Source organism: Tenrec ecaudatus, chromosome 14 (assembly GCF_050624435.1).
Source record: "Tenrec ecaudatus isolate mTenEca1 chromosome 14, mTenEca1.hap1, whole genome shotgun sequence".
NCBI lineage: Eukaryota > Metazoa > Chordata > Mammalia > Afrosoricida > Tenrecidae > Tenrec > Tenrec ecaudatus.
In genome coordinates, this window is record NC_134543.1 from 87,695,411 (window position 1) to 87,710,434 (window position 15,024).

At 39.1% G+C, this 15,024-nt stretch overlaps 1 protein-coding gene and 1 non-coding gene across 2 annotated transcripts; both read left to right on the plus strand.

Moving 5' to 3' along the window:
* Positions 1-238: 238 nt before the first annotated feature.
* On the plus strand, positions 239-401 carry LOC142427148 (U1 spliceosomal RNA). Its single transcript, XR_012779964.1, has one exon. It is a non-coding gene; the product is annotated as a U1 spliceosomal RNA (small nuclear RNA).
* A 10,591-nt stretch (positions 402-10,992) lies between these two features.
* Positions 10,993-11,940, plus strand: LOC142426679 (olfactory receptor 4K2). Its single transcript, XM_075532262.1, has one exon. It carries the CDS (start codon positions 10,993-10,995, stop codon positions 11,938-11,940), a length of 948 nt encoding a protein of 315 aa, XP_075388377.1.
* Positions 11,941-15,024: the final 3,084 nt, after the last annotated feature.

The window sequence follows — 15,024 nt, forward strand, 5'->3', positions numbered from 1 at the left end:
AGTAGTTGCAGACATCCAACAATTATCAGAAATATAAATTGAGGACAATTAGGAGTTTTCAAAAAAGAAGTGAGACATACAAATATTTCTATTCCAAGCATTAGTAGGGTGAAGTGGACTGTTAGTGACCATTTTGAATGAGACAATCATATGATTTACTATACCTGGAATAATAATTTCAAGAGGAATAGAATCGCTTTCATTTCCAAGAAGGACATTTTAAGATCTATCCTGAAGTGTAATGCTCTGGCAGGGGAGATACCATGATCACGAAGGTGGTTTTCCCAGGGCGAGGCTTATCCATTGCACTCTGGATGTGCTGACCCCTGCGATTTCCCCAAATGTGGAAACTCGACTGCATAATTTGTGGTAGTGGGGGACTGCGTTCACGCTCTCCCCTGAAAAAAAAAAAAAAAGAAAGCCAAGCAATACAAGTATTATTCAAACTTATATACCAATCACGAAAGCTAATGATGAAGAAATTGAAGAATTCTACCAACTTCTTCAGTTCTGCAATTGATCACACATGCAATTAAGGTGCATTGATTATTAACTGTTGGTGATTGGAATTAAAAAGTCACAAACAAGGAGGAAGGAACAGCAGTTGGAAAATAAGGCAGCGATTGCAAAGTAGGAGATTGCATGATAGAATTTTTTGAAAGAGATCTGTTTTTCAACAACGTAAATGATGAATGTGCATAGGGAGTTTGTCTAATTGAAGGCACAGGAAGCAGATTGACTGTATCTGTGAGAAGAGGCAATGGAAAAGCTCAATGTCATCAGCTGAAACAGGGCAAGGGGCTGACTGTGCAACAGGCCATCAATTGCATCAAGACCAAGTTTCCAATCTCTTCTGATATCCATTTTGATTTTTCCTTTTTAATGATACTTTCTTTTCTCTTTATTAATTGGGATTTAGTACACATATCATATCATTCCATTTTTCTTCTTTTTAATTTTTAAATCATTTTATTGGGGGCTCTTACATCTCCCATCACAATCCACACATCCATCCACTGTGTGGAGCACATTTGTACATATATTGCCATCTTCAGTTACCAAACATTTTCTGCTCGAGCCCTTGGTATCAACTCATTTTCCCCCTCCCCCACCCTCTCTCCATCGTGAACCCTTGAAAATTTTAAAATGTTTTTTTCATGTCTTATACAGACCACTCCTCTCCCTCCACCCATGAAGTACTTCGTTTATTATGCAAACCTGGCCAATAAACACATGTCGGGTTAATTGAGGGGCGGAGGGATAAATGGTTCAGTGAGCCTCGCCTTTCTAGTTCTTGGGCCACTTGCTTTCTGATGGTTGGACCAGGGTGCAGCTGCCTTAGCCAGTTTCCTGTTTTGGCTGGCAAGGCTTGCTTCCTGCAAGATATCCCTGAGGAGAAGTCACATGGACCTACCCCGATGCAGCCCTGGGTGCTGGAGCAGCCATGTGGAGACCCCTGCCAGCGCTGAGATGTTTACACATTCACTTACTTGGCTTTCCTCCAGCAGTCGGCATCATTGCATTTGTTTTGTAAGATGGAGGAGGACTTTGTGGATTGATGTTGGACATATGGGTTAATGGGTAAATGTTGAACTTGTGGGCTTGGGCAGCACTGGGTTGGGATGTTTTCTTGATGCACACTTAACCTTTTTATAAAACTCTCTCTTATACACATGAGTTTCTGTGGATATATTTCTCTAAAGTACCCAGACTAACACAACCCATTTTTCTGTTGTCTGTACACCTGGGAGGGGGTTATATGTAGATCATTGTGATCAGTTCCTCCTTTCTTCCCCTACCTTCCCCTTATCCTGCTAGTATCACTACTCTCATTATTGGTCCTGAGGGGTTTATCTGTCCTGATTCCGTGTGTTTTGAGCTCTTATATGTACCAGTGTACATGCTCTGGTCTAGCTGGTTTTGTAAGGTAGAGTGGGGTCATGATAATGGGGAATTGGGGAGGAGGAAACATTAAAGAACTGGAGGAAAGTTGTATGTTTCATTCGTGCTATTCTGAACCCAGACTGACTCGTCTCTTCCTTGTGACCCTTGTGTTTCGTCCTTGTAAGGGGATATCCAATTGCCTACAGATGAACTTTGGGTCTTCACTCTGCACTCCCCTCATTCACATTGATATGATTTTTGTTCTTGGTCTTTGATGCTTGAAACCTGATCCCATGGACACATCATGATCATACAAGCTAGTGTTCTTCTTCTATGTGGGGTTTGCTGTTTTTGAGCTAGATGGCTACTTGTTTGCCTTCAAGCCTTTAGGAACCCAGATGCTCTATCTTTGATATCAGACCACCATCAGCTTTCTTTACCACATTTTCTGATGCACCCATTTTGTCTTCAGCGATAGTGTTGGGAAGGTAAGCATCACAGAATGCTGTGTTATTAGAACAAAGTGTTGTCGCATTGAGGGAGTACTTGAGTAGAGGCCCAGTGTCCATCTGCTACCTTATTACTTCACATACAAATATATGCTCAGAGATCTATTTCCCTCTCATTATATATAAATATATTTACATATGTGCATGCCTGTATTAAGACCTGTATAAATATCCTTTGCCTCCTAGTTCTTTCCTCTATTTCGTTTTACTTTTTTTCTTGTCCCACTATCATGTTCGGCCTTCATTCAGGTTCCAGAAATTTCACTGGGCTACTTTGCCCAAATATTTGTTTTATCTTCAATTAAAAGTGCTCTCCAATTTTCTCCTGCTAATTTAAAATACATTATTAGGTATCCATGTAATGGAATACAATGTAACTATTAAAAAGAATTATTTGGATAAATATGCTCCATCAAAGAAAATGTTCGTTATTTAGTTAAGTAAAGAGAGCACCTCCTAGCTGAAAGACTTTATATCAACCAGGCATTCCCTACTGAACAGACTGGTGAGTGTTCTGAAGATGGAAGGGAAATGATGCAAGGAAGTACTTTGAAACTGTAATGAAAAGTGAGATCCTTAATACAGGGAGCTGCATGGTCAAATATAACTCAAATTAAAACGAAAACAAAACCTCACTGACATTGAGACAATTCCAACTCTTACAGCTTCATAAAACATCCTAGAACTATCCCTGTGAGTTTTTGAGCCCATAAGTCTGGATGGCAGCAGAAAGCCTCATTTTAATTAAGGGTTAGTAATAAGGCAATCATTCATGATAACTCCAATTTAGAGTTATCTAGTTCTATTGTTGGTGATTTTAATAGCATTATAAAAAGCTAGTATAGTGCTTGCCATATTGGATGCATGCACGGACTGTGACAAGAGCTGTACAAGCTCTCAAGTAAATGATTTTTTAAAAGCGAGTATAAAAATAAATTAAAGGTATATGAAATATAAAGTCATAATCAGTAATAGTATCAAAATGAGGAATGGGTAGGTGATTCTTGGTATAGAGTTTCTACTGTTACTGAATACTGACTTGGCATTGAATAATTATAGAATCATCTATGTCAGAGATTATGTATTACTAATGCATGCACTCCTACATAGTGGGTGTTTCGTAACATCTGTTGACTAGTGGGAGGATTTATGAAAGCACAGACAGGAGGGAAAGAAGACTGTCTAGTCCTACTTGTTCTCACAGAATGGTATTAAATAAACCTCTATATCTGTTATTTTTCCAAGTTGATTCTATAGTTGGTAATCAGTTTGATTTTGTCACTTTCCATTTTTGCACGGAAAATATTCTATGTAATAACAAATATTCTATGTAAATATATTTACAATGGCTTTTCTTTTTTAAAAATCATTTTATTGGGGGCTCACACAACTATCACAATCCACATATACATCCACTATGTCAAACACATATGTACATTTGTTGCCATCATCATTCTCAAAACATTTGTCTTCTACTTGAGCCCTTAATATCGGCTCCTTATTTTCCCCCTCTCTCCCTCCTCCGTCCTCCCTCATGAATCCTTCATAATTCATAAATTATTATTTTTTGTCATATGTTACACTGTCCGAAGTCTCCCCTGCCCTCTTCTTTGCTGTCCACCCCCCCAGGGAGGAGGCTGTATGTAGATTCTTGTATTTGGTTCCCCCTTTCCACCCCACATTTCCTCCACCCTCCAGGCTTCACCACTCTCACCACTGGTCCTGAAGTGGCCATCTGTCCTGGATTCCCTGTGTTTCCAGTTGCTATCTGTACCAGTGTGCATCTTCTGGTCTAGCCAGATTTGTAAGGTAGAATTGGGGTCATGATAGTGGTGGCCAAGGAAGCATTTAAAAACTAGAGGAAAGTTATATGTTACATCGTTGCTACCCTGCACCCTGACTGGCTCATCTCTTCCCCCCAACCCTTTAGTAAGGGGGTGTCAAGTTGCCTATTAATGGCTTTGAGTTTCCACTCTGCACTCTCCCACATTTACAATGATATGATTTTTTGTTCTTTAATGCTTGATACCTGATCTCTTTTACACCTCGTGGTCAGACAGGCTGGTGTGCTTTTTCCATGTGGGTTTTGATGCTTCTCAGCTAGATGGCCGCTTGTTTATCTTCAAGCCTTTAAGACCCCAGACACTATATCTTTTGATTGTCAGGCACCATTAGCTTTCTTCACCACATTTGCTAGTGCACACAGTTTTCTTCTGCAGTTGTGTCAGTAAGGTGTGCATCATGGATTATTCCATATTTCAATGCCATCAAGTAGAACTGTAAAATTTCTACCACAATCATTTTCTGAACAATATTTGTCTACATGGACTCCTTGACATCATCTTCCTTCACCCCCACTCCCCTCCACCACTATACCCCCTCACTGCAAATCCCTATATTCTGAAAATGGAAAAGCATATAACACCGCTTCAAGAGGGTTACTAACACTGACATAATATCTGTGAGATACACTCTAATATGAACAAAACCTGAACAAAACAATATAAACCAAAAATACAGAAAATGTATGATGTTCTACACATCATTTTACTACTCATCTCGTCTTCTCTTATTAGAGTTCAATGTGTCATATTTGTTCTTCAGATGGTATCTAAAATCTGGGGGATTTATTCAAGATTGTATTTTGACTCTCACAGTCTTATTTTAATTTTCCTCTGTTTCAAATCAAACTTGTGTTTGAGAAATTGATGGTCTCTTCTTCAGTACGTTCATGGCCTCTTCATCTTCTCCAGGGTTTCTTCCTACAGATGTCATAAATTTAATTATTGTGTATTCCATGTGTACAGTTACTATTTATGGTGTTGAAAAAGATATTCCCAATGAAGTCATCATTGATCCTGCAAAATTCTATCATGTGATCTTGAAATGTTCTTTTTGTTGATGAATTCAATGTCATTCATCTTAAATTTTTCATTCTCAATAGTAAGTCTTATCATGGTCCTACTCAAAGTGACCAATAACCACTCCATTTCATCTCAGTATGCTTAGGATATCAGTCATCATTTGCTCCATGTTATTTATGAAGAATCCCAAATTTTCAATGTTCATATATAGTACATTTACATTCTGGTTCATAACGGATATTTGTGGCACTTTCTTTTCATTTTGACTGATGTCCTCCCAGCAAATGAAGGACTTGAAAGATATACTCCGTCTGGTTCTTCCCTGGTTATATGTTGAGTGCCTTTCTAACCTAAGGGTCTCTTCTTCCAGCTCTGGACGAGACAATGTTCATAAGGTTTTCTGCGGCTTCCTAAGAAGAGTACAACTTTTCCTTCTACCCAGTCTGTTAGTGTGGGAGCTCTGCTGAAATCATGGGTGACCCTAGTGGCATTGTAAATAAATGTCACATGGGTGCTAGTACCACAGCAGTGCACAAGCCCCCACATTATGACAGGCTGATGGATGGTGTTTCCACCACTTCCTTTCCTAAAATAAATGCCCTTGTAAATAGTGTCATGGAGTCGTGCATTTATTTCTATGACTTAATCCTAGAAGATATTTTTACATTACAGGACTTAGAATTTAACACTATATCACCAAGGGGTTTGTTATTGTTGTTTGTTGTTTTCTTATCCAGCAATCCAGACATTCACCAACAGCTCAGAAATACATCCATTTCTTATCCTTCTTTTAAATTTTGATCAATCTGATGGATAAAATAACATATATTTGTATTATAACATGTAGGTCCCCAATTATTAATGAAGCTAATTAATTTTGATATGTTTTTATATCTTAGGAATAGTAATTTTTCAGAAATCTGGCAAATATTTATACTCCCATTTCCTTTTAATTATGTATGTGATGTATATAATTTTTTTTGTTTTTCAATGTTTTATATATTTTTTAATTAAAAAATCATTTTATTAGGGGCTTGTAAAACTCTTATCACAATCCATACATCCATCCATTGTGTCAAGCACATTTGTTGCATGATGCATATTTTAATATGCATAATTACACTTGTTTTAAAACTAATTTTATTAAGGAATAATTTACAACAAGGAAAATTACTAATTTTAAGTGCTTAATTCAATCAGTTTTGCAAATAAATAGACTTGTACAACAACCCCCACAATCATGATATAGAATATTTCCATACCTTTGGAAAGTTTCCTTATACTTTTTTTAATATAGATCTGCTTGACCCAAACCCTGAACCCTTGATCAGCTTCCCATCTTTTTTAGTTTTGACTACAGAATTTCATTTAGTACACAGACTTATACTAGACATAATCATATTGTTATTATTCAGTAATACAAATATTACTAATGGCAGCTACTTGAAATTCTCATTTTAAAAATAATATTCCCATTGCTTGTACTTAACCAAGGTTTTCCTTTGACTTATTTCCGTTATTATCACCTGCTTGAAAGTTTTCCCTTCTCCAAAACATTGAGGAAATTTTTTTCAAAATAGTACTTTTGAATTGCCCTCACTCTGTGTATTATATTACTTTACATAAGCTCCCTATTGTCGTTTACATCAAGTGATACATTTTAGATGGCATTCCTGCGTTTATAAGCAGCAAATTGGATAGCAATGCCATATAAAAGATGTCACGGTCATTCGGTAAATAGCTATCAAATTCCCCCTGTATGGATTTGTATCATGCTTTTCTCCCTCACACCAGTTATCCCTTGCCAATCTAAATTCTAGTTTGCATTTTTGGACAATTTCATCACCTGGTCCTGCAAGAGCATATCCATTCTTGAATTCACCGAACTGCCAATTTTCCTTTCTCTAAAGTCAATTTCACTGGTGATCTCTGAGAATTGATTGCACAATCAACTAAATTTATTCGGCTGTATTTTTGCCTATTAGACTACTTATGGGTGTCAAATACCTCATAGACACTCAAATTTATTTGTGAGGCAATGCCAATTTTTAAATTTCATTTTGTGCTCTCTAGAATGGGATGAATTTACTATGAATTCCTATTAAAATTTATTTAGCTGATATGTCTGGTTGCCTCTTGAAAATGACTTTCTTTCCTTTCCCTGAACCACTCAGGTCCAGGTGAAAACAATCCCAGTAAATTCCCCAAAGACCTAGAGATAGCTTCCCTTTGTGAAACAAATGATACCGACTTCGTTGTTTAATAAATCCCACTGAAAGATGATCTTGGTAAGTTTCCAAATCCCTACAACATCCATTTTTTTCTACAGCTGCTTAACAACTTATGATTCAATGAGGCCACTTATATTTAAAATCGACCACCTACATGCTCTCTGGCAGAAGCCTACTCATCATTTGGATATTCCATCGTTCTGATTCTGTTCTAGGTCTGGTAAGTGCTTTCAAATGACTTTAAATGCCTGTCTGTCCTTTCCCTTTCTCCATGGAGGTGAGAACAGTAAAACAGCTTGTGCATATGTTGCTGCCTATGAGGAAACAATTCAAATGAAAGCAATATGACATATCCTTGAGGAAGACCTTCAATGAGATGGATGGCCGCAATGTCTGCAACAATGGGCGCAGGATAGTGCTTCCTTCATTGTCTGTAGGGCTGCCATCGGTCAGAATCATCGCTACAGCACCTGGCAACAATCTCCTTTCGGTAAATTTGTGTAAGTCATAGATCATAAATATGTATCAGTGGAATAGACACTCATGTTTTAAAGATAAAGAAATTGAAATTAAGTCCTTCTTTGTTGACTAGAAGCTGACTGCCACATTTTTCTCCTCCACGAGGCTGCTGGGTTAGGACTAGTGATGTTTTAGATAAAGCCACACACTTAATCACTGTGCTGCCGTGGCTCCCATGACTGCAAAGAAAAGACCCACAAATACAACATGTTCATGTTGGTGCATGAAGATACAAAGGATCAAATAACACAGAAGAGAACCCTACAAATAGACATAATCACACATGGAAATTATGTGTATGGTAAAAAGTATATCAAATGAGTGCAGAATATAAGCACTTTTTAATATGTGATTTTGAGATTACTGAATAGCCAGGTGGGAAAAAGGTAAAACTTCATCCATTCCTCATATCTGAACTGTAGAATCCAAAGGGGCCAAAGCTTTAGATGTTAAAATGGAAGCTACACAAATATCAGGAACATAAATTTCTATGGACTGAGAGAAAATAATTCCTAACAAACCCCCAAATTCAGAAACAATAAGAGGAAATATAAAAAAAATTTTGATTACATACATAATTTTATGTGGTGGAAAAACAAAAGCAAAATTAATGGATTAGTATCAGAATAAGTAATTCTTAATGTATATCTGTTGGATTTTAACCAGGGAACATTCATCTGTCAATATGTTCATAGTTTTTCTCTAGAAACTGTTCGTTGAAACTTCACAATAATGTTGCTTAATGACCCAGGTCTCTTGCATGTGATACAGCTAGTGTATGTGGTTGATTTGCTCTTTCATGGAGGATACGCTTGTAGTGAATTATGACTCTGTGTGTGTGCACTCATACTGAATACATTGTCTGCACAGAGTAACTGCTTAGTCCATGCTATTTATTTTCCTTTGGATTATATAAACAAACAGATAAATACTCAGAAAGGTAAGCATGGCAGTTTTGGATGATATGACCTAGTTTGGTTACCAATTAATATCAGAAGGGAAACATTATTTGTAATTTCTGTGAATTACATTGTATTTCCCTAGAGTCTCTAATAATCTATAATTCCCTTTCACATTGATGTGCCAAATGAGGCTAGGAAGAATGAGAGAAATAAATTTTCATAAATTCATGAATACATGTTGTTAGAACAATTCGATGAGAAATAAAGTGTTATTAATCAGTTAGTAATTTATGTACATGAAGTCCATAATTCAAATATTATTTATGTCCTCATTTAAATCCCTCTGCCCAGGAAAGGTCAGATAGTAAATATTAGACCTTGATTTTCCCAGAGCCATTTTAAGAAGCATTTACATAATTATGAAGAAATAATTTACTAAATATGTAATGTATTATCATTAATATGGTATTGTAGTCTCCTTTACTAGAGTATAAATTTTGGTGAAAACTCGCCTTCTGTAGGTTCAGATTTTTTTTAAACTTTTGGTTGTTAGAACCTCTGTTAAAATGATGTCTTTGACATTGAAACTTCAATCATCCAACAAAGAAAGTTACCCCTTAATATACAATACATCTCTCAGGTTTGATGTTAAAGTGGCTCATTTATAAGTTAAGCTTATGTGCTAACAATATTGTGTGCATATGGCTATGTCTCTTTTTGTTGCACTTTTAGGAAAATAACAAGCATATTGTATATTTTGCCAGTCTTATAATCCTCTTAAATATTATTTTCATAAATTTTATATACACCTTATATGTGTGGGTGCATTGCTTGTGCAAAACCCAGTACTTAACCTGGAATATTACTTATTATTAATTGCATCAAGAAGAAACTATCACACATTATTAAGTTATTCTCCAAACGTCATAAAAAAGCAGTCTTGATTATTTATTTACCTTTTTAAAAAAATATGAGAAATTTGTGTAAAAGGCAGGTGTATTGCTTAGAGGAACTATGTTGTTAGTGTTACGGATTTTCAAATTGGTGTGGAAAATAGAGCAGTATACTGAAAATCAGCCAGTTGAATTAAAATAAAACTTCTGCTTGGGAAAGAACAATTTCTAAATAGAAGTGCAACAATATATAATAAAATTACCATCTAATTTTAGTATAAGAACAGCATAGGACCCTAGATATTCAGATGATAGATTGTGATAGCTACCCAGGAAACAGTTGTTTGAGTTGATATACCAACATCACTGTCATTGATTTGATTCTGATTCAGAATAGAATTGTCCCATGAAATTTTCAATGCTGTCAATTTTTTACAGAAGCAAATTGTCACATCTTTCTCCACGGAGCTTCTAGTGAGTACTAACTGCTGACCTTCTGAGTATCAGGTAAGCACTCAAAACACTGGGCTAGCAGGGAGGCATCAGTGTTTACACAAACCCAATCACACTCACTGGCATCAAGTCAATTATGACTGATGGTGACCCTACAGGACAGGGTTGAACTGCACCTGTGGGTTTCCTAGACTAAGTGGTTATGGGAGTAGAAAGCCTAGTCTTCCTTCTGAGGAGATGGCTGTTGATTTCGAACTACTAACTTTGATGTTAACAGTCTAACTTGTGACCACTATACCACCAGGGCCCCTATCAATGTTTACAGAACCCCCCAAACTCTACTGAATTGATTGTGACTCATAGTTACCCCACAGGATAGAGGAATGAATCCATATGGTTTTCAAACTTATGAATATTTATGGAACCAGACTGCCTCAATCTTTCTCCTATAGAGCAACACAATGGTTCACACCCCTGATCCTTTAGTTGGCAGCCCGACTCTGAATCCACTGCACCACCAGGGCCCCCTAGGACACCCATGACTAATTCTCCTATGTCCTCTATAGGGACCTTAGACAATACTAGGTTACATACACATCGAAATCGAAAGCAAAAATGATCATTGTATCTTCAGTAAAAGTAGAGTTTCGGAATTACAGTTTTTGCTTCATGGAGTATGACTTTTTCTTGATTTTTGTTTTTCTGTGGTACAGGCTTTTCACCCATCAATTAATACAATGGATGTTGCCAATAAATCAACTGTCTCTGAGTTTATTTTGCTGGGCCTCTCCAGTTCCTGGGAGCTACAGATGTTCCTCTTCGCAGTGTTTTCATTGTTTTATGTCGTTACAATGGTGGGTAATAGTCTCATCGTCATCACAGTTATCGCTGACTCTCGCCTACACTCACCCATGTATTTTTTGCTTACCAACCTTTCAATCATTGATATGTCTCTTGCTTCCTTTGCCACCCCCAAGATGATTACAGACTACCTCACTGGACATAATGTTATTTCCTTCGATGGTTGCATAACCCAGATCTTTTTTCTTCATCTTTTTACTGGTACCGAGATTATTCTACTCATGGCTATGTCCTTTGACAGGTATATAGCAATATGCAAACCCCTCCGCTATGCTTCGATCATAAGCCCTCAAGTGTGTCTTGCCCTTGTGGTGGTTTCCTGGGTTGTGGGAGTCATGCATTCAATGAGCCAGGTCATCTTTGCCCTCACTTTAACATTCTGTGCTTCCAATAAGGTAGATAGTTTTTTCTGTGACCTTCCTGTGGTTTTCCAGTTGGCGTGTATAGAAACTAATGTTCTGGGTCTCTTTATGATCTCAACAAGTGGCATAATTGCTCTGTCCTGCTTTATTCTTTTATTTAATTCTTATGTCATTGTCTTGCTTACTATCAAACAGCATTCTTCAGGGGGATCCTCCAAGGCCCTGTCCACTTGCACAGCTCATTTCATCGTGGTTTTCATGTTCTTTGGACCATGCATCTTCATCTACATGTGGCCACTCAGTGATTTTCTGATAGACAAGGTTCTGTCTGTGTTTTATACCATCTTTACTCCAGTCCTGAACCCAATAATCTATACCTTGAGGAATCAGGAAGTTAAGACAGCCCTGAGGAAAGTGAAGAATAGGTTTCTAAAGTCCAACAAAGTGACCCCTCATCATTAATTTTAGGTTGAATTTCTTGTTCTAGGTAACTTCTTGTCTTAACTTTTTGTTTTGTTTTGTTTTAAACGTTTTTTTAGGGGCTCATACAACTCTTATCACAGTCCATACATATACATACATCAATTGTATAAAGCACATCTGTACATTCTTTGCCCTAATCATTTTCTTTTCTTTCTTTTTTTTTCTTTTCTTTTTTTACATTTTATTAGGGACTCATACAACTCTTATCACAATCCATACATATACATACATCAATTGTATAAAGCACATCCATATATTCGCCGCCCCAATCATTCTCAAAGCATTTACTCTCCACTTAAGCCCTTTGCATCAGGTCCTCTTTTTTTTCCCCTCCCTCCCCGCTCTCCCCTCATGTGTCCTTTGTAATTTATACATCGTTATTTTGTCATATCTTGCTCTATCCGGAGTCTGCCTTGCCCCACTTCTCTGCCGTTCCTCTCCCAGGGAGGAGGTCACATGTGGATCCCTGTAATCAGTTCCCCATTTCCAACCCACTCACCCTACACTCTCCCAGCATCGCCCCTCACACCCTTGGTCCTCAAGTTATCATCCACCCTGGATTCCCTGTGCCTCCAGCCCTCATATGTACCAGTGTACAACCTCTGCCTTATCCAGCCCTGCAAGGGAGAATTCGGATCATGGTAGTTGGGGGGAGGAAGCATCCAGGATCTGGGGGAAAGCTGTGCTCCCAATCGGTACTACTTCGCACCCTGACTGACCCATCTCCTCCCCTAAACCTCTCTATGAGGGGAACTCCAGTGGCCGACACTTGGGCCTTGGGTCTCCACTCTGCACTTCCCCCTTCATCCAATATGGTATACATATAAATATATATATATACACACACACACACACATATTCTTTTTTTTTTTTTTTTTTTGCATGATGCCTTATACCTGGTCCCTTTGGCACCTCGTGATCGCACTGGCTGGCGTGCTTCTTCCATTTGGGCTTTTTTGCTTCTGAATTAGATGGCCGCTTGTTTGTCTTCAAGCCTTTAGGACCCCAGACACTATCTCTTTTAATAGCCGGGCACCATCCGCTTTCTTCGCCACATTTGCTTATGCACCCATTTGTCTTCAGCGATCCTATCATGGAGGTGTGCAGCCAATGTTATGATGATTTTTTGTTCTTTGATGCCTGTTAACTGATCCCTTTGGGATCACTCGCTCACCCAGGCTGGTGTGTTCTTCCATGTGGGCTTTATTGCTTCGGAGCTAGATGGCCACTTGTTTATCTTCAAGCCTTTAAGACCCCAGTCACTATCTCTTTTGATAGCCCGGCACCATCACCTTTCTTCACCACATTTACTTGTTCACCCACTTTGGCTTCAGCAGTTGTGTTGTGAGAGTGAGCATCATACAGTACCAATTTAATAAACGAAAGTATTCATGCATTGAGGGAGTGCTTGAGTAGAGGCCCAAGGTCCGTCCGCTACCTTAATATTAAACCTATAAAGGTAGACAATTAGATCTATATCCCGATCCTCCTATATATGTTTGCATGTACATGTCTTTGTCTAGACCTCCATAAATGCCCCTTGACTCCCATCTCCTTCCTCCATCTCCCGTTGACGTTCCTCCTGCCCCACTACGATGCTCTGTCCCCACCTGGGCTACAGCTACACCTCTTCTCTACACAACCTTACCCTTGATGGTTCCCCATCAGGCCTGCCACTCCCCCCTCACTACCATTTTGGGTCCCATGTTGTTCCCTTGTCCCTGTGTTTATTAACACCACTTCCTTACCCTCCTCCCCCTCCCCCACCCGGAACTGTCTGTCCTCCCGGAACTGTCTGTCCTATTGTTTTTCCTCCAGATAGTTCATCCAGCCTGTCCTATTCAGACAGACCTGTGGAGACACAAACATGCACGAAAACAAGACAGAGGAAAACAAAGAAAAAGTATACAACCAGACAATAAAACTACAAAAACAAACCACTGACAAAGAACAAAACAAAACACTTCACAAAGAAAGGCTTGTAGTTCGTTCAAGGATCGTTTGCTGGCCCTTAGGAGTGTTCTCCAGTCCAGTCTGTTGGGGCACCATGCCCTGGCCCCAAAGTCCACTTTCACCATTCCCTGGGGACCTTGCCACTCCACTCCCTTGCTGGTCCACTGCACTCCCCCAGTGCTTTGCCTCGGTGTGGTGGGATCAGGTCAGGTGCAATTCCCACACTGTGTCTCTTGGGCTGTCCCCTGTATCGCCCTTAGTCACTGAGGGGCATCATGTCTCATAGTAGGGCCAGCCATGTTGTTCTCTCTGTGGACTGGCTGCTCTACTCAGGAACATCATCCTCACGGCCTCGTGGGCCAGGCTGTGTTCCACTGTCTCCTCCTGCCCCTTCATCTACTCCCGTGTGCTCTGATCAGATATGTCCATCTACCAGAGCTGCAGAATCAATGTCATCCTTTGAAACAAATTCTTTTCGGGGAGGGGCAGGAATCCACTTAATTTTTGGTGCTGGGGCCAGCCTCCCAGACCTCTCCACTGGTTCCCTAATCCACGCCGGGATTTTGGATTCACAAGTTGCGGCATTGGGTTGAAGTGTGGTCCCACTTTCCCTGTGGAGATATAAACAATACCCTCCCCTTGGGTGGATTGGTGCCCCATGCCCCCACTTCCCTTTTCTTCCTTATATTCATCCTTTTATTTTCCTTTCCCCACCTCCTCCACTGTTGTCTACCATGTGCATCCCTGGTTTTGATCTAGTCTCTGCCATACTACACAGTCTTCACCCCAGAAATGTTTGTATACAGTAGCTTTTTCCCCTAATCCACTTTTGCATTAAAAATTTTTTTTAATACTTACCTCAGGGGGCTCATGTTGTACTTGTCCTTTTGTGCCTGACTTACTTCGCTTAGCATGATTACCTCCAGTTCTTCCCATGCTGCTATGTGCCTCATACGTTCATCACTGCTTTTTAGTGATGCGTAGTACTCCATTGTATGTATATACCACAGTTTTTTAATCCAATCGTCAGTTGATGGAAATTCAGGTTGCTTCCAACTCCTTGCAATTGTGAACTGTGCCGCAATGAACACTGGAGCACAGATGTCTGGT